At 44.4% G+C, this 19,553-nt stretch overlaps 1 protein-coding gene across 14 annotated transcripts in view; it reads left to right on the forward strand.

Moving 5' to 3' along the window:
• Art3 (ADP-ribosyltransferase 3 (inactive)) overlaps window positions 1–19,553 on the forward strand; it is an 88,679-nt gene that overhangs the window by 35,461 nt on the left and 33,665 nt on the right. For 9 of the 14 annotated variants that reach the window (XM_040747410.1, XM_040747411.1, XM_040747413.1 and 6 more), the window contains exon 2: window positions 9,805–9,885. The exons of 2 other annotated variants lie outside the window; for them this stretch is intronic. In XM_040747410.1, the coding sequence (XP_040603344.1) occupies window positions 9,805–9,885 (81 nt within the window). Of the gene's footprint in view, window positions 1–4; window positions 153–1,767; window positions 1,939–9,804; window positions 9,886–12,813; window positions 13,012–19,553 lie in introns of those variants that run through there. 3 more of the 14 variants (XM_040747419.1, XM_040747421.1, XM_040747423.1) reach the window with 3 other exon arrangements.

The raw sequence follows: 19,553 nt of genomic DNA on the forward strand, positions 1-19,553 counted from the left end.
GAGTCCTCTCTCCTGCCTTGTCAGAAAGGATGGAAACAAAACTATGGGTCACGCGAGCCACGCTCAAGTCTGCTGGGCTTGGGTGCTCATGGGAGGCGCTTCAGTGTCTGAAAGGTGGAGGAGAAACAGCCTCTGACTTCGAGCAATCCAAGGTTTTCAAAGCTGTTTGTGTGTCTGCATGTTCACATGTGAGTGGGCGCATGTATGTGTGCATATGGAGGTCTGACTGTCTCCCAGGATTGCTCCATTTTATGGATTGAGGCAGGGTCTCTTGCTGATTCCAGAGCTTGCCAATCAATTCTGGCTAATCAGCCACAGGGGTGTCTGCCTCCCGAATGCTGGGACTGTGGGGGCACTGTCGTGCCTGCCTGGACTTTACGTGTGCTCTGGGTATGTGAACTCCAGTCCTCCCACTTGCCAGGGAAATGTTTGGTCCCCTAAGCCAAGCCCCAGCCCCTGACAAGCAGTTCACGAGCATTGGATCTACCGCACCATTTGTGCTGGTCTGGTGCCTGCTGTCTCTAGCTTGTTCCCACCCTTAGCCGACTCTTATTGGCTGGGCTAAATTTACTGTGTGTTTTCCTCTGTTAAGCTGTAGGCAAGGCGTTCATTAGGCTCTCCGCTTTCATTCCTTTTGGCAACTGAGTTTGAGCTGCAAAGAGTTTGGACTGTTTCCCTTCTGAATATTTTTCTACCCTTTTAGAAGAAAAATTACCAGATATAATAATAGTTATTATTTGTTTTTTCTTTTCTAGCCTGGGAAAGCACAGTACCTCCACATTGCTTTATCTATAACCAGTCTCGCTTGTCTTGGGATGTCACTTTTTATGAAATCCACTGCCAAGCTAATTATATCAGTACATAATTAACACACGCCTAAGCTGTTCACTTGTTTTTTATTTTTATGTACATTAATGTTTTGCTGGCATATATGCATGTATGACAGTGTCGGATTTCCCTGAAACTGGAGTTACAGATAGTTGTGAGCTGCCATGCAGGTGCTGGGAATTGAACTTGGGACCTCTGGAAGAGCAGCCAGGGCTCTTAACTGCTGAGCCATCTCTCCAGCCCCACTTATTTTATTTTTAAGTAATTCTGAAGAAAAGAACATGAGTCTGGAAACTAATTAATATGGAATTTAGGTAAGTTCAAAAGAATTGTATGCCAAAACTGAGAACACAGAGCTGGGGTGATGGCTCAATGGTTAAGAGCCCTAGCTGTCCTTGCTGAGGCCTCGGGTCCGATTCCCAGTACCCCCTTGGTGGCTCACAACAATCTCTAACTCCAGTCCTAGGGTATCCAATACCCTCTTCTGGTCTCTGAGGGCACCAGGCACATAGATGGTGCATAGACTTACATACATGCAGGCAAAACACCCATGCAAATAAAATGAAGCAAAAATAACAGTCACAAACACAGGGAGTGTTGGAATTCGGTAACCTCACTGACTAGACTGTGAGTGATCGCTCTTCCGTGTCCTCTACACTCCTCCCAGGGAGTTTGCTGTCATTTGCATGTATTTGAGCCAGGAACAGTGTAGAGCACAAAACAACTTCAGTGTCACCATGAGCTTCAGAGAGAGCATTTTCCTCCCAACAAAGGCAGCTCTATGCATGGCCTACAGTTGGCCACCCAGAACAGAACATGACTGCCAGGGCAATGTCGATGTTCATGTTAATTTTCCAAGTTGGGAAACAGCATGGCTATTGTTAAGGAATAGAAACGCGTGAGAGAGTAGCAACGAGCAGCATTACAAACAACTCGTGGGTTCAGTTAGCAGGGTGCACTTGAGCAGCAGCTTGACTGCCGTCCCTGTATTGCCTGAGAAGAGAGGGGGCGGGGAGCAGGTTTGAGAGGCACTGTCCCTGGTCTAGTTGGAAGATGTTGCTTCAAGGGATGAGTCCTGCCTGTGAATCTTAGAGGAGCCATGTGTACAAGGTATGACATTGCATTGGACTTCCTAGTATTTTAATAGGCTCTGACGCAAATGACTGGTTGTAGGGAATGTTCCAGAACACGTGGCTTGCCAGTTTGAACTAGAGGTTAACCAGACCTGCTTAACATAGGAGATCTGCCCAGGAATGTAAAAAGGGGATTGGGAGGACATTTTTTGTCATTGCAAATATTTTATTATGTTAAATTTAACTTGCTTTTGTATTCAAGACAAGAATATCCTTTTAAATCTTTAGAAGAGCTGCAAGTTTAGTGGTTTTTAAGAAGCTGGGTCTATTTCTTTTTAAATAAAGTAAGTGAAAGAGTCCTGTCATTTCCCTGTTTCCTGTTCTGCCTCAGATCCACAGCCCTGTTTTCGTTCTGTGGCCCCAGCCTCCCAACTCTTGGTTTTGAGGCATAGAGAGCTGAGTGGTGACGGTCTGGTCAGAGAATCATCTCCTTCCGGGTCTGTTGCCCACTGTGACCTTGCATCTGTACCTGTTGGTGGCTGGGTAGATACTAGTAGCAAGGCACGTTGTTTGTTTGATGTCTGCAGTGCGCCATGGAGTTGTAGTCACTTAAAACCACTTGTAAGAAGCGGGGTCAGAGTGGCAGAGGGGAACAGTGCAGGAGAATTCCTTTCTCTTCTGCTGCAATAGGAAGGAAGGAAGGGCGACCTCAAAGGTCTGACCATAACTCGCATTCTGTGGCCTCCCTGACAAGAGAAGATTAGAGCAGGAGGCAGAGCATGGGCAGTTTGAGACAGTGAATCTGAGGGTCTTGGGGAAGAATCTGAGAGAAGGGTCTGGGCCCTGTGGTTTACACTTCAGATGACTATCTTGTGACTGGTTAAACATGGTCTCTGTTGTCATGTTTCCCTTCCGTGTCTCCACCCTGGCCAGCAGTGCACATCCCATGAACAAGGGAAAAGGTGACAGACCTGTCTTTGACTGAGGGTGACAGAAACTCATGTCAGCAGTAGCTGATGTTGAGTGCAGCAGGTCAGCCGCAGGTTGCAGGAATCTGCCCCAGATGGAGGCCATGTGACATTCCCTAGCCACTGGGGGAGGAGCAGACGCTGCATTTCCCTATTGCCACTTGTATTTCAAGCCCCTTAGCATCCCAGTCACCCTAGCTATTGCCTCTCCTCATCCCAAGCCTCCTCATTTCTAGAACCTTTTGAGTTTATATTAAAAATACAAAATATAGGGTTGGAGAGATGGCTCAAAGGTTAAGAGCACTGACTGCTCTTCCAGAGGTCTTGAGTTCAATTCCCAGCAACCACATGGGGCTTGCACACACCTGTAACGAGAGCTGGTACCATCTATAACACTGTATACATAATAAACAAGTAAATCTTAAATATACATATGTATATATTATAAAATAAAATGGTAGGATGCCCAGGATCAGTCCAGTCAGCAGACTGATTTCTGTAAGGGCTAATCTAGTGTGTGGTGAGGGTGGGGGATTTTCAACTGTTGCTGTGGAGTTCCCCCAAATCCAAATAATGTGCAGTGTCCCTAAGTGGAGTCTGGAAAGCCAGGAAGCCTATAAACATGCCCTAAAACCAGGGACTCCAAAAATAGTTCTCAAGCTAGGAATGGGGATTAAAGGAAGAGAAAAGAGTCGCAGGGACCTTTCCAGCCCTGGAAGTTGCTAGCGATCAGTGTTACTGCTCAGTAGAAGAGAAAAATCCCGAGTGGGGACACCGGAGAAGAGACACAGGTACTCTCGCCCATCAGATTGAGGGAGAGTGAATAAAGGAGATGTAGCTTCACATCTCGGTTGAGGCTTAGAAGACTTTTCTCCCTAGGAAAATAGATCTGCTCTCTCTAGGCTAGCCAGCTAGAGTAGTTCCATACAGTCACTTTGAAAGACATTCTAGCTATCACGAGAAAAATTATCTTAGTAGAAAAGAATGAGTTTTCAAATGAAATCTGAATTAGATACCATTGATAAGTGGGGGCCACCTGTAAATTAGAATTACAGGAAAGGCAGCCAGCTTTGGTGTCTTATCATATATGGATATTCACTACAAATATACTTTAGGGTGCTGGGGAGATGGCTCAGTGTGTAAAGTGTTTAGTGCAAGCATGAGGACCATCTAAATCAGGCTTTCTAGCACATCAAGCACCCCAATGCTGGAGCAGGCAAGACAAGTAGATCCCTGAGCTCATTGAACCACCAGGCCAGTCAAATCAGTGTGCTTCCGACAGGTCCAGCGGCCTCCTGTCTCAAGAAGCAAGGTGGGGAGTGACTGACGATACTAGACATCAACTTCTGACCTCTACACACAAACACACATGCTCACACATACATGTACCTACCCACACAAACACATGCACCATACATAAAAAGATAACATACATAGTTTTTAAAAAAGTTGTATGCCTAGATAGCTCAGTTGGTAGAGCATAAGACTCTTAAAAAAGTAAGCAAATAAATAGGAAAGAAAATAATAAGGCAATAGAGATGACCTGGTAGGTGAAGCAGTTGACCCAAAGACCTGAGTTTGGGTCTGTAGAGCCCACGTGAAGCTGGAGGTGGTAGTGCTCCTTTGTAACCCGAGTGCTCCTGCGTGGGGATTGGAGGCAGAGGCAGGAGAATCCCCTGGATTACACGCTGTGAGCAGCAAGACTCTCGTCTCTAGGTGGAGCACTAGGTGCAGCACTTGAGACTGTCCTCCATGTGTGTGCTGCGGTACATATGTGCCTGCACTCATACAACATACCTGTGCTCATGCACACTATTGTGTACACATCGCACATGCACAGATTAACCACAGAAGTGATGCTTCCAAAGAGTGTAGGACATCCCAGTTATCTTTGTATGCTAGCTTCTTGGAGCAAGTTTATTCACTTTTGGCAAGAGAACTACAAAATGATGTTTTCTTTGAAGTGTTATGTCAAGCTTCACGATTTTGAATGGCTTACTAATAAAGTTGCTTTTGGTCATTTATTAAGTTTGTATCTGTCAGGAAGGATTGTCACACTTTGGGGGCAAGTGAGAAACAACTACATTTAATATGAGTCCTGAATCAAATCCTAGAAAAAGGTGTGAAGTTTAGTGAGTGGTGTGGTACCCTGTCCATTCCCTGCGCTTGGTAACTGGTATTACAGTTCTAAAAGATGTGATATTAAAGGAAGAAACGTGAGGGGGTAAGGAGCTTCTGTGTTCCATTTTTAAAACAATTTTCTGATGTTTAAAATTAACTCAGAATAAAGGCTTAAAATTATCATACACAATGATTGGGTAGCACATGTTACGATGATCAGTTTAAACTTAGAAACTATAAAAACAAAAGAACTTCACGTGACACCTGGCGATTGAAATTTGTGAAAACAGTGTCAGACAGTTCTGAGAGGGTGGTCCAAAGACGTTCACACTGTACATGACTTTAAAGGGAAGGAGGCGGTGAGAACGAGGGAAATTCTTAAGTTACCTGAAGTTAAGTTCATTAGTGCGGAGAAGCTCTGCTAACACGAAGCTGTGTACCACCAGGCTGCATGCCACTGGTTGCTGGAGCAGGGGTGAAGTCTGTGGGTCACATGTGGCGAGTGCTCAGCCATAACCTCTGTGAAGACGGTGGCTGTACATGCCTTGGCGCCCAGGTCTAAAATCAGCATCTTTGCCTCATTTTCTTTTTGAAGTTTTAGTAATGATTTTTTATATGTATATGGGTATTTTGATGCATGTATGTCTGTGTGCCAAGTACGTGCCTGATGCCTATAGAGACCAGAAGATGACATTGGATCCCCGTGAACTTGGAGTTAGAGACAGTGGGCCCCCCCCCCCCATGTAGGTGCTGGGAGTCAAACCAAGGCCAGGACTTTTTAACAGTTGAGCCATCTCTCTAGCCTTCCTGCCATTTTCTTTTGCCCAGTTTAAGAGTTTAGTTTCCCAGGCAGCCTCCTCACATGTACAGATGCCCTGGTGCCCTGGTGCATCCCCGCCCACCCCCGCAGCCCGCCCATTTGAGTTGGAAACATTCCCTACCAGTTGCTTTTAGCCATAATTGTCTTCTCGTCCTCACACTTAACTTTGTGAGCAATAAGCTCCCTCTCTCTCCTAACTCCTGTGTTTCTTTCACTAGCACAACAAGGGGAACCATTGTCCCCATTTGATGGATGTGGGCACAGAAGCACGCCCATGCCATGTGGCTGCTGAGGAGTCACATGGCCAGGAGATAGCTAGGGTGGGATCTGCACTTGGCCACTTTGGTTCTTTTGGTTTCAGTGTAGAGGCTCAGCCGCATGCTTGAAAACACACACACACACACACACACACACACACACACACACACACACACAGCAAAGCAAGAATACAGCGGTAAGGCATCTGTTAGTGTACCTGGAAATGATGTGGAATGCAGTAAAATTGACATTTGCTGTCGTTTGGGGAGCTTTGACCTCTATGCATGGCCTTTAATCTTAGCAAATCACCTGCTTATATAGTTAAAGAAAAATATCCAGGTCCGTCTGAAGGTGCACACCTTTAATCCTAACACCTGGGAGGTAGAGGCAGGGAGATCTCAATGTGTTAAAGGCCAGCCAGATGGGATGCATAGTGAGACTCTGTCTCAAACAAATGAACAAACAAAAGCACCCCCCCCAAAGCTTGTCCGGCACTGGGACAGTGGGCCTGTAAATGTTTAAAATGGAAGAAACAGTGTTGTGTGACTGGGGTAGAGTGTACCTCTGGGAGTCTGCAACATTGAATCCGTCTAGCTGGTCTATGACATGGACCTGAGCTGCCCTGAGTTGACAGAGGAGTTGCCACGGGGTACGCACTACTCTGAGAATTAGTTAAATAGAAAGTTGGTAAGATGCATATATTAGCACTTAGAGACTTGATAATCGTCACAATTTTAGGAATCAATCAGTACTGATTCATTCATATATGGAGACATTCATCTCGATCTTTCCATTTTCTTGGGCCAAAAAGAAAAAAAAATCCCTGTTTAAGAGGTGAGAAAAGAGAAAGGAATTTTCCTGTCTATTTTTACACACAACACAGAAACCACCCATTCTGCTGTAGAAGCCCCTTATTGTCCCAGTTCTGTGTGTAGTTATGGCATGTACTAAGGTAAAGTTTTAAACAGAAGCAGCTCGTATTTCCTTTACTTTTAAAGTTTGTGAGGTCTGGGCTGTCAGCACATACTTGATTTAGAGCGTCCAAATGCCACAGCTTTCTAGTCTGACCCCTCCCTCCTGCGTTCCTTCCTTTTTCTTACTATCAGCCCAGAATCTGCCTCAAACCCATGATCCCCCTGCCTCAGCCTCCATGCCAGCTTACGTTTCTGTCGTTCATTTCATTTTATTTGTTTTGTTTTTGAGTCAGAGTCTCACCGTGTAGTCCTAGCTGGCTTAGATCTCAGTTTAGACCAGGCTGGCCTCAAATTCGATATTTACCTGCCTCTGTCCGTGGGATAAAAGCCGTTTTGATTTCCCCATACTCTTTGTTCCCATTGAGTTCCTTTTGTCTCTCCAGTTTTACTATGTAGCCTGGTAGTTCTAGAATTCACTATGTAGACCAGGCTGGCCCTGAACTCACAGAGACCGACCTACCTTTACCTCCCCAGTGCAACCCCACTTGTAGGCTTGAAGTTTGTTTTTCTTTTTTAATGCCTATACATTTTTTTAAAAGAGAGATTGTTTCTTGACATTAACATTAAAAGAATATGCTAGATGTTTCTTGTTTCTCAAACCTGTAAAGTGGCTTCTTTGTGTTGTTTTATTCATTTGTTTATTTTACTTATTTATTTTTTTGAGACAGGGTTTCTCTGTGTGGTTCTGGCTGTCCTGGAACTCACTCTGTAGACCAGACTGGCCTCAAGCTCAGAGATCTGCCTACCTCTGACTCCAGAGTGCTGGGATTAAAGGTGTATGCCACCACTGTTCAGTTTGAGACAGCATCTGTCTCTCTCTCTGTCTCTTTCTCTGTCTATCTGTGTGTGTGTGTGTGTGTGTGTGTGTGTGTGTGTGTGTGTGTCTGAGTATACCATGCTATTCTGAGACCCCACATGGTGTAACTAGGCAGGAAGGACAGCAACTTTCTCTCCGGGTACACCTCTTAATCACAACCTAATCTGGAGTGTGCAGAAGGCTTCTGTTAGGCAGGATTATGACATAAAGGCTCAGCACAGCTCCCTAAGCATTTTCAGGACTTGACAAAAGATACAGAGTATGACGTACAAGCCTGAAATTTGACAAAGACTGAGGATACTGGCATCTTGGCACATGCCTGTATTTCTGGCAGTCGGGAGAAGAGAGGGCACCCTTGCCCCAAGTTTCCTACCTTGGCTGACATTGTTCCTATGCATTTGAATAGTCTAAGAAAAATGCTACAAGGTCCCTTCCTTTCTGCATGCCCCTACTCTATGCCATTATTGCCATTGACCCTCATTCAGGGTCTGTCACCACGGGTTCCCATCACTTCCAGACCACCTTTCTCCTGTGCAGCGTGGCCTTTGAGATGGCCTTTCTCCTCTTGATGTCCACTGCCATTTCACCTAAGTTCCAACCTTTAGACATTGCATGCAAGGGTCTTGGTTACCCAGCCATGGTCTTCCCTGGTCTCACTGTCTGAGCCTTAAACCGCAGTGTTAGCCGGTGAGTGAGGCAGACACTTCCAGGAGCAAACACCTGTGTCACTGTATCTCCAAAATGTCCTTCATTTTCAGCTATCCTGCAAGCTGAAACGACCAAATACATTCCTGCACACCGTTTTAACATTTTAAACATGGTTCACGACTGCAAGCCAAGCATGCCAACATGTGTCTGCTGTCTTTCAGAAATGGATGACTGTCAACTAAGCACCTTTGGGAATGGATCCTCTAATCAAGCGTGCTCAGGAATGTGCCTTCCTTTGGGGATGTGCATGGGCCCCCCAAGAAGAAATATATACATCAGGTGTCTTACTTAGGGTTTCTCCTGTTGTGGTAAAGACCATAACCAAAAGCAATTTGATGAGGGCAGGGTTTATTTCAGCTTACAACTCTTGAATCACAGTCCTCCGTCACAGAGGAAACTCAGGTCAGGAATTGGAGGCAGGAACCAAAGGCAGGAACTCAAGTAGAAGCCATGGAGGAGTGTTGCTACTCTCTCTCTCTCAGGCTTGCTTCCCCCTGACTTGCTCAATTTGTTTACTCATACTGCCTAGGACCACCACCTGCTCAGGGGTGGCACCACCTACTGTGAGCCCCCACCTACATCAATCACCAATAAAGCAAATACCCCAGAGGCTTGCCCATAGGCCAATGCCATGGGGAAATTCTCTCACTTAATATCCTTTCTTCCTAAATGGCTCTGTGTGTCAAGCTGACAAAGAAAGCAGTGCCTCGGGGGGTCAGGGAAGAGTTGTTTCAGCTTGGGAGCCTCGGAAGGTACTGTGGGGAAGGTATTTATTGTGGCGAAGATACTGTGGGGTGCTATGGGGAAGGTACTTATTGTGGTGAAGGTTTTATGGGAAGGTATTCGTTGTGGGGAAGGTATTGTGGGATATCCAATTAGCTTCTTTTGTTAAAGAAGGACTGTTCTTTCTGTGCATTCCTTACCTGGTGCAGATAATAAGTCTCTCCCACCTCTCATGCCTAGCTGGCTGCTTTGGGCTTTGCTCTTACCAAGATGGGAGCATACTGTGTTCTGTTAAATGTTGTGTTATCCTGCTGTGTTGAGTGTTGAGTGGCTTGCAATTTTTTGAATATGTGCTGTTCTTATGTCATCAGTGCCTGGGGTTCGTTCATTCTCTCTCTCTCTCTCTCTCTCTCTCTCTCTCTCTCTCTCTCTCTCTCTCTCTCTCTCTCTCTCTCTCTCTCTCTCCCTCTCCCTCTCCTTCTTTTTCAGCTTCCAAACTGAATTGTCACAATAGCATCTCTGCCCCATTCCTGGAAGCTGCTCTCCCTTGGGATCCATACCATACCACCTGACTTACAACAGTTATTTTTGGCAGGTGAGGTATCAGTTCTTTTCTATGCTGTGATAAAATACTTGTAGAAGCATTCATTTGGTTCCAGAGTCTTCGGTGGCAGAACGAGACCTGGTGGAGAGCTAGAAGCTGAGGGTTCGTGTCTCAAACCACAGGCACCAAGAATAGAGAGAGCAAAGTCAAATGGCTTGAGTCCTTAAACTTTAAAAGCCTACCTCCAAGGACCGGCTTCCTGCAACAAGGTCAGAATCTCTAAACCTTAGCACCATCAATTAGGGACCAAGTGTTCATTCACATGCCTGAGACTACAGGGGACACTTGCATTGAAACCATCACATGTGTGGTGTCCTCTCTGTACAAACTAATGTGTTCAAGCATAGGACACCCCCCTTTCTGTGCTGAGCATATGTTGGACTCAGTAAGTGTGTTTACAGAGTGGTGAGCAGAATGCCGGCTCATGAAATAAGCTACAGAGTGGGTTTCGAACTCCTGGAACAATGTGACATATAATGTTTCTGGGGTAGTTCCATGGCAGGCTTTCTAGTAACTTGCAATAAGAGCTAATGAAATAGCATTTAAATTTGGTGTTTGAAAGGAAGCAGACAGCTTTCTGAAGAGTTACAATGCTGTTATGGGTCCTGAGTCTGTAAAGTCGCCACGAGACGCACTCCTCAGCTACCGTCCACCACCAGCACGCAGGGATTGTCCCTGCTAGTTTTGCTTCCTCTCTTCTAGTGTTTCCTGTTTCAGAAGGGAATGCATTCACACTTCTAAAAAAGCAGTTAGTTATCTTTAGCTTTCTTTTAAGTTTGGCTCATGTTCCCACAACAGTTACTTCATGGGGGTTTCCAGTCTTGGGAATAGAAGTAATAATTTAACTTTCTATTACAATACTTACCACGCCACAGGGAAGAGCCCCAACCTTCCCTTCACTGTGTGATGTTTCACTTATTTAAGAGCACATTAAAGGAGAAAGCAGCCTGGCTGAAAGGGAAAGCTACCTTCTTTCTCCCTTCCACTCTTGGCTCCCGGCTCCCCTTGGCTTTTGTCCTCAATCCACAAGGCCCTGCTTTTTGGACATCTTACAGCTGAAAACAAACTGCATTTATTTGTTTATTAGCTTGTTTCTCACGCCATTTTGTGTTGTATAGAGAAAAAAAAGCTGCAGATAAAAATGATTGCATTGGAGCCAGGTATGGTGGTATACACCTTCAATTCTAGCACTCAGGTAGTGGTAGGTGGATGTCTGAATTCGAGGATAGCCTGGTCTACGGAGCAAGTTCAAGGACAGCTAGAGCTACATAGAGACCCCTGCCTTGAAAGCAAACAAAGGAAAACAAGAAAAAAGATTGAATTGAAGAGGACCGCAGACTAGACCGTGCGGAGCCAAGAGGCAGGAAGCAGCCTGGGTCAGCGAGGCCTGTGGGGCGGTAGCGCAGCAGTGTGGGCAGCCTGCCCTCGATCCAGTTCTTCCTTCCTCCGTCCAGTTCTTCCTTCCTCCTGGGGGTTACGGTGCGTTGGTTTCCAAAGGCCCGATTATAACGGTCACCTCTTCCCGTGAGACAGACTTCGTCTGTGCACAGATGGCCCCCTTGTGCACCTACATCTTCCTGGGAGAGACCACTGCAAGATCACTTCAGAACTTCCCTGCAAACCAAGCAAGTGACGACTCACTCTTTTGTGTTATGTATATTGTAGCTTCAGGCCACTTCTCTTGTCACATGGGATGAATGAACGAGAGCTTATAGACCCTGAGGGTTACCCAGGAGACATGTCTAGCAGGAAGGCAGGGATTTCCCGTGGCAGTGCCTCTTCCAGACTTGGCATTCAGGTTACTATAGCCCCCGAAAAGTGTTAAGAGATGTGTGAGACCCCAACGGGAACAAGTCCTTTACTGCCTGCCACCTCCTGCTGGTCACTCACTGGCCCAGGCTGTGCTCACCACTGAATGCCGCTGATCCCGCTTGATTCCCCTCAGCCGTAGCAAGCAGACTGCTTGTTCTAGCCTGGCATTGCCTAAAAGAAGTACAGTGAGCGGGGGCATGGTGACACATGGCTGTATGCCCGGTACTCAAGAGGTTGAATCAGGACGAGTCCACCTGTGAACAACCTGGGCTGCATAGCAAGACTCTGTCACAAACAAACAAACCCAGACAAACAGAACTGAGACTATGAAGGCGGGAGAGGGCCAGCCCAGCATGCATGAATCTCCAGGTTTGATCCCCAGGCCTGCACAAACCAGGCTCCCTGGCACCTGCCTGTAATCCCATCACTGCTGGACGTGGGAGAATTCAAACCCATCCTTAGCTGCATAACTAACTGGAAGTCAGCCTGGGCTACATGAGGGGGAAAAAAAGTAGATACCATTAGCAACGTGGATAATTTGAATCTTGCTGAGTCTGGTGTGGTGGCTCTCACCTTTAGTCCCAGGGCTTGGCCTTAGCTGGAGGCTGCCCCAGGAGGCCAACTTGGTCTACCTAGCAAATTCCACAGCAGCCCAGACTACAGAGATCCTACCTCAAAAGCAAAACAAAACAACAACAAAAAAGGAAAAAAATAAAAACTTTCTGGTAGCCACATTTTAAGAAAAAGAAACAAGTGAAATAATGTGACTAATTTTATCTTAGTTAGCCCCGTGTATCTAAAGGGCACACTTTCCTACTGTGTTTGAAATCCTCTAAGTATTTTATATGGACAGCCCTTAGCATTTGCATACTCCACTTTCGCCTCAAATAATTGATCTATATTTAGATCTCATGAAATGTCAAGTGCAAAAATAGACGCAAATACTTCCGTTGTTTCCAAACATTGAAAACTTTCCACTGAGCCAATCGTGGCTTTAAAATGAAAGAAAACTAAATGCCCTGAGACATCTCGCTTTGCTCTTCACAGTGCTCCGTATGCGGGAAAGGCGGTTCTGGCTCTCCTCGGAGAAAAATTTTCCTCTTCACCAGCTCCCTCCCTCCTGCCTTTGCCTAGATCCAAGCAGAAATCCTCACCTGACCACTCTGTTTAATAGAAATTAAACCCCCAGTCTCCACTGCACACTCTGATCCTGTTCGTTCCACGGTACTTTCATCTCTCCTGCCGAATGATTGCCAACTTGTGATCCGATCTGGGGCTCCTCCCGGCTTCTACCACTGACTAGCTGTAAGCTCCTTGAAGCAGCCGGTTTCCTTCACTGATAATATCTCAGCATCTGAGGCTCAGGAATTGGGGCTTTAGCTCAGTGGCTGAGTGCTTGCCGGCCTTGGCCCTGGGCGGGGGGGGATGCAGATTAGGTTTCCTAGATTAATCTGTAAAGGCTTGTTAAGTTGTTAATAAGTATACGCTACATTCAGTAAAATTGGTAAAGATTTAAAAGCACGGTTGGCGGAACCTCTTGAAGGCAGCCCCGGTGTATTCTTTGTAGTTTGTGCTGTTGAAGCTGGAAGCAGTGGACGAAGGGACGAGATGTGGGCAAGAAGCTTACAGTTACAAAGACAGGGGTCACGGTGCGCAGTGCGGGCGTTTCCAAAACTGGACGTTAACTTAGAATCCATGCTGTCTGTGCTGTTTCGAATGAGGATTCCTCAGCAGGCATTTCAGTCATATGCGTCTGCATCATTAACTTTCTGACATAGGTGACGCGGAGAGAACAAATAAGAATACCATAAAACCTGTGCTATGCAATTTGAGATTGGGGATGGCGATAACTCCAGCAGTTCTTTTATTATTTGGGATTGTGTAGTTATCATGTATGTATGTGTATGTATGTGTTTCATATGAAGCTGAAAATAATCTTCTCACGTTCTTTGTAAAAGATTGCATTGACTCTGTAGATTGCTTTTGGTAGGATGGACATTTTTGCTATATTAACCCTGCCAATCCATAGGCATGGGAGATCTTTCTTCTGAGAGTTTCAATTTCTTTAATGTCTAAGATTTTTTTTTCATGCAAGTCTTTACCTTGCTTAGTTTGAATTACCCCAGGATATATTTTTTGAGGCTATTGTAAAAGGGGCTTCCCTGATTTCTTTCTCAGCCCCTTGGCTGTTTATATATAGAAGACTATTGATTTTTGTATCCTGCTGCTCTGCTGAACATGTTAATCAGCTGGGTGAGTTCCCTGGGAGAATTTTTAGGGTCACTTATGCATGCTATCATATCATCTGCAGATAAAGATACTTTGACTTCTTCCCTTCCAATATTTATCCCCTTGACCTCCTTCGGTTGTCTTATTGCTCTAGCTAAGACTTCAAGTACTATATTAAATAGATATGAAGGGAGTGAACAACCTTGTCTTGTTTCTGATTTTAGTGAAATTGCTTTGAATTTCCCTCCATTGAAGTTGAGGCTGGTTATGAATTTGCTGTAAGCCACCTTTGTTATTATTAAGTTTAAGTGCATACCTTGTAACACTGATCTCCAGGACTTTTATTGAGAACAAGTATTGGGTTTTGTCAAAAAGCCTTCTCCACATCTCATCATATTATTGTGTGATTTTTGTCTTTCAGTTTGTTTATATAGTAGATTACATTTATTGATTTTTCTACATTGAACCATCCTTGCATTTCTGGGATGAAGCTTACTTGATCGTGATGGTTGATTTTCTTTATGTGTTTTTAGATTCTGTTTGAAATTTCTTGAGAATTTTTGCATTTATGTTCATGGGGGAGATTGGTCTGTAACTCTCTTTCTTTGTTGGTTCTTTATGTGGTTTAGGTATCAGAGTAATTGTGACCTGATAAAAAATAATTGGGCAATGTTCCTTCGGTTTCTGTTTTGTGGAGTAATTTGAAGAGTATTGGGGTTAACTCTTCTTTGGAAGTCTGGTGGAACTCTGCACTAAAGCCATCTGATCCTAAGTTCTTTTGAGGGGGGCAGCTGGAGACTTTTAATTACTACTTCTATTTCACTGTGGGTTACAGATCTGCTTAAATTGCTTATCTGATCTTGAGTTTGGTAGGTGGTGTGCATTGAGAAAGTTATCCGTTTCGTTTATATTTTCTAATTTGCTGGGGTTCAGGTTTTTATATCTCCTGTTTCATCTCTAATTTTGTCAATTTGAATTTTCCCTCACACCTTTTAGTTAATTTGGCTAGGGGGTTTTCAAATTTATTTTCACAAACAGGTGATTCTTTGTTTCATTGATTCTTTGTACTGTTTCTGTTTTATTGATTTCAGCCCTGAGTTTGATTATTGCCTGCCATCTCCTCCTTCTGGGTATGCTTGCTTCTTTTTGTTCTAGAGCTTTCAGGTGTGCTGTTAAGTCACTAGTATGAGTTCTCTCTCTCTCTCTCTCTCTCTCTCTCTCTCTCTCTCTCTTTCTCTTTCTCTCTTTCTCTCTCTCTATGTGGGCACTTAGTGTTATAAGCTTGCCTTTTAGAACCGCTTTCATTGTGTCCCATAAGTTTGGGTATATTGTGTTTTCATTTTCATTCAATTCTAGGAAGTTTTCAATTTACTTCTTAGCTTCTTCCTTGATCCATTTTTCTTTCAGTAGAGAGTTGTTTAGTTTCCATGAGTTTGTAGCTTTCTGTTGTTTCTGTGTTGGTATACAGCTCTAATCTCTGCTCTGACGGGATACAGGGAGTTATTTATTTTATTTGTTAAGACTGTTTTGTATCCAAGTACATGGACAGTTTTGGAGAAAGTTCCATGAGGTACTGAGAAGAAGGTATATTCTTCTGTGTGGACAAATGTTCTGTAAGTATGTTAGGTCCATTTGGTTTATTGGACCAGTTAGCACCGGCGTTTCTCTGTTTGGTTTTTATCTGGATGACCTGTCTAGTGTCGAGAGTGTGGTATTGAAGTCTCCCACTATCACTATGTGAAGGAAAATGTGTGATTAAAGCTGTAGTTGTGTTTCTTTTATGAATATGGTGCCCTTGTGTTTGGTGCATAGATGTTAAGAATTCAATGTCTTCTTGGTGTATTTTTTTTTCTCTGAGGAGTATGTAGTTTCCTTTCTTATCTCTTATGGCTAGTTTTGGTTTGAAGTCTATTTTGTTAGATATTAAAATGACTACACCAGTTTGTTTCTTGGGTCTGTTTGCTAGGAATATCTTTTTCTGTCCTTTTACACTAAGGCAATGTCGTTCCTTGATGTTAAGGTTTTGTTTTTTGGATGCAACAGAAGGCTGGATCCTGTTTTTAAATCCAGCTTGTTAGTCTGTTTTTTTACTGGGGAATTGAGACCAGTGGTTGTGAGTTATCAATGAACAGTGTTTGCTGACTTCCACTATTTTGTTGTTGTGGTGTGGTTTGGACTTGCTGGTCTGAGATTATTTATTCCACATTTATTCTTGGGTGTGGTTAGCATCTTTAGGTTGAAGTTTTCATTCTAGTGTCTTTTGTAGGACTGGATTTGTAGGCAAATACTGCTTAAATTTGGTTTAATCTTGGAATATTTTTCTTTATTGTGTTTGAAAGTTTTGCTGGGTATAGTAGTCTGGGTTGGCATTTGTGGTCTCTTAGAGTCTGTAGAAAATCTGTCCAGGTCTTCCTGACTTTTAGGGTCTCCATTGAGAAGCCAAATGGCACTCTTAAGAGGTCCACCTTTATATGCTACTTGGTCTTTTTTCCTTGCAGCTTTAAATATTCTTTCTTTGTTGAGTACATTTAGTGTTTTGATTATTGTGTTTTGGGGAATTTTTTTCTAGTCCAGTCTATTTGGTGTTCTGTATGCTTCTTGTACCATGATAGGCACCTCCTTTATTTTGGGGAAATTTTCTTCTAAGATATTATTGAAAATATTTTCTTGTGCCTCTGACCTGGGTTTCTTCTCCTTCCTCTATTTCTATTATCCTTAGATTTGTTTTTTCATAGTTTCTAAAATTTCCTAAATATTGGTGTCAGGAGTTTTTAAATTTAACATTTTCTTTGACTGATATACCCATATCTTCTATCTTGTCTTCAAGATTTTTCTCTGCCATTTTATGTTTTTGTTGATGAGGCTTGCCTCTGAGTTTCCTGTTCTAATTCCTAAATTTTTCATTTCCAGTTTTCCCTCAGTTTGGGTTTTCTTTATTGATTATGTTTCCCCTTGCAAGTCTTAAATTGTTTTCTTCATTTTGTGCCACTGTTTGTTTGTGTTTTTATAGATTTCTTTAAGGGATTTATTCATTTCCTCTTTAAGGACCTCTAACATATTCATAAAGGGCCTTTTGAAGTCCAGGTCTGCTGTTTCAACTACGCAGCATTGCTCAGGACTTACTGTGAGCTGCTAGGCTCTAGTGAAGACATATTATCCTGGGTGTCCCTGTGGTTTACACTGAAGTCTAGGCTTTGAGAAGATTGCGGTTCTGAGTGCCAATATCTGGGCTTGTCTTTGTTGGGTGTGTGCTCTGTTCCTTGGTTTCTGGTGCCCTCTCTGGGTCTAAGGAGAGTATGGTGGATGTATGTTGCCTGGTAGGGAGTGCCTGTGAGTCCTGCCAGATGTGGCCCCTGGGGTTCCAGTTAGTCTTTCAGGACTGGGAGCTGGCACTTAGGAATGGCTATGAGCTAGAAGGAAGGTAGAGCTGAGGGTGTCAGTAGGAAGGCGGGAAACAGAGGGTGCCATCAGGATCTGCTAATTCCCCTGGGAATTGGGTCAGAAAGGGAGGCGAGGCCACAGCTGGTGACCTACTACAGATCTGGGGATGAAACTGGGGGATTGGGTTTGGAGGAGAGGAGGAAGAGTGAAGATAAGAATATTGCCTAACTTGGGAGGCAGAAGCAGGGGTACCTCTGTGAGTTCAAGGCTGACCTGGTCTACAGAGCGAGTTCCAGGACAGCCAGGGCTACCCAGAGAAACCCTGTCTCGAAAATAAATAAATAGATAGATAGATTGCCTGCTTTCGTGGCTGGTGAGGCTGGCTGGTTCCCAGGGAATTCTTGTAAGAGTTGGCAGGTGAGACAAGGCATGAGGAGCCCATAGGAGAAGATCTGGGTGATCTGCTGAAAATGTGGGCAGAGATAAAGGGGAGGCCATACAGATGGTCAGTTACAGAGCTGGGGTTGAGACTGGGGGATTAGGAGAGTGAAGATTGCCATCCTGTTTCCATGGCCAGCATGGCTGGTGGTTTCCCGGTGAGCCCAGGGGTGAGCTGCCTGGGGCAGAGCCAGCTCCAGTCTCCTGTGAGAAGACACGCGAGGGAACATGAATTCCTAGTGAGGGGAGGCTGTGATGACGGAGCTTACAGGCGGGTGTCCGTAAATCCATAGAGCCGGCCATTAAAAGTCACCATCGCAGAGACTAGGCTAACATTCCGACCACCATAAAAAAAAAGTAGTTTTCCCTGTATCTGAATGGCACAGGGAGGTGGGGGAATGGGCATGTGTAAATCGGAAACTGTTTCTCCGTATTGAAATCAGCTGAGTTCAGAAGCCTCCCTGTCCACTCATGCTGAAAACATGAATGTTTACAATGAGAATGTAGTTAGGTGAAGCAATCTTCTCGTTCAGAGTTTTCTGCCCGAGTCCAGCCATTGGAGTGGAGAGTGTGTTCTCATGCTGCCCTCCGGTGGTCACTGGTCTTCACGGCGACGTTTGGTCTGGCACCCTTTCCGAGGAGCTTCCTTTCTTCACCGCAGAGACCTGCCTGTCACTTAGAAGGGTGTGTTCTTCTGTCACCTCATCATAACCAGGGTCCCCCAGATCCCCCAGTTCTCAGGCTCTTCTCTGGGCTACTGTAGTATTGCAAGTATTGCAAGTGCCTGGCTGGGGTGGTGTTTTGTGTATCTGTGTGGATCTCAAAGGCATTTCAAGGAGTACCTGACCAAGATCTTGATTTTTTTGCTGTTGTTGTCCATTTAAAATGATCAGAATTTGAACTTGCTCTGTATCCATAAAATTCACAATTTGATTGTAAGCTCTACGACTTTGGACAAATGCATGTTTGTCTGCTCCTGGGGTTATGATTTAGACATGGCAGAGGGATCCTAACGCTTCTCTGCTTACCAGCAATCCAGTCCTTAAAAGTAAAACCAAGATGATAACATGCTGCGACGATGGGGTGGAGAAGTGATTGGCAGGTGGAGGGAGGCGGTGGACGCAGGGTTCCTAAGGAAGCTCCTTCCTCCGCTTCCATTGCTCTGTAGAGGAAACCACTCATTAAATGTCTTCCTTTCTTCCCTCTTACACCTTTAGAAACATTGTCTTCCCGACCCTGTGCTTGGTCACTGCAGACAAGCAGTGGAAACATCAGCACTTTTTCCTTTTTTTTTGGTTTTTACGAGACAGGGTTTCTCTGTATTGTTTTGGAGGCTATCGGTCCAGCCTGGCCTCGAACTCAGAGATCCGCCTGCCTCTGCTCCCGAGTGCTGGGATTAAAGGCGTGCACCACCACCGCCCGGCAGCACTTCTTATTTTTAACAGCTGAATGATATTCTGTTTATCTGTTCATTAGAGGATGGACGTGGAGCTGAAATACAGAATTATAACTATTACTAATAATACCTATAAATAGTATTAAAAATAGCATTTATTATAAACAGCTGCTGTTAAAGGGGGATGGGGATGAATATGAATGAGGTACATTATATACACTTATGAAGCTGTCATAGTGAAGCCACTTATTTTGTGTAGTTCACATAGCTACTAAAATATTCTGAACATGTTTAAAGCCTATGTAAACTTTTACCACCCCCCTAGATTTTGAATAAATCCCACCAAGAAAAGTCCAACTGGTTTGTGGGGAGGAGAGAGGAATAGGAGAGGTGGAGAGAGAGT

This window comes from Mesocricetus auratus, unplaced genomic scaffold (assembly GCF_017639785.1).
Source record: "Mesocricetus auratus isolate SY011 unplaced genomic scaffold, BCM_Maur_2.0 Super-Scaffold_100006, whole genome shotgun sequence".
Taxonomy (NCBI): domain Eukaryota; kingdom Metazoa; phylum Chordata; class Mammalia; order Rodentia; family Cricetidae; genus Mesocricetus; species Mesocricetus auratus.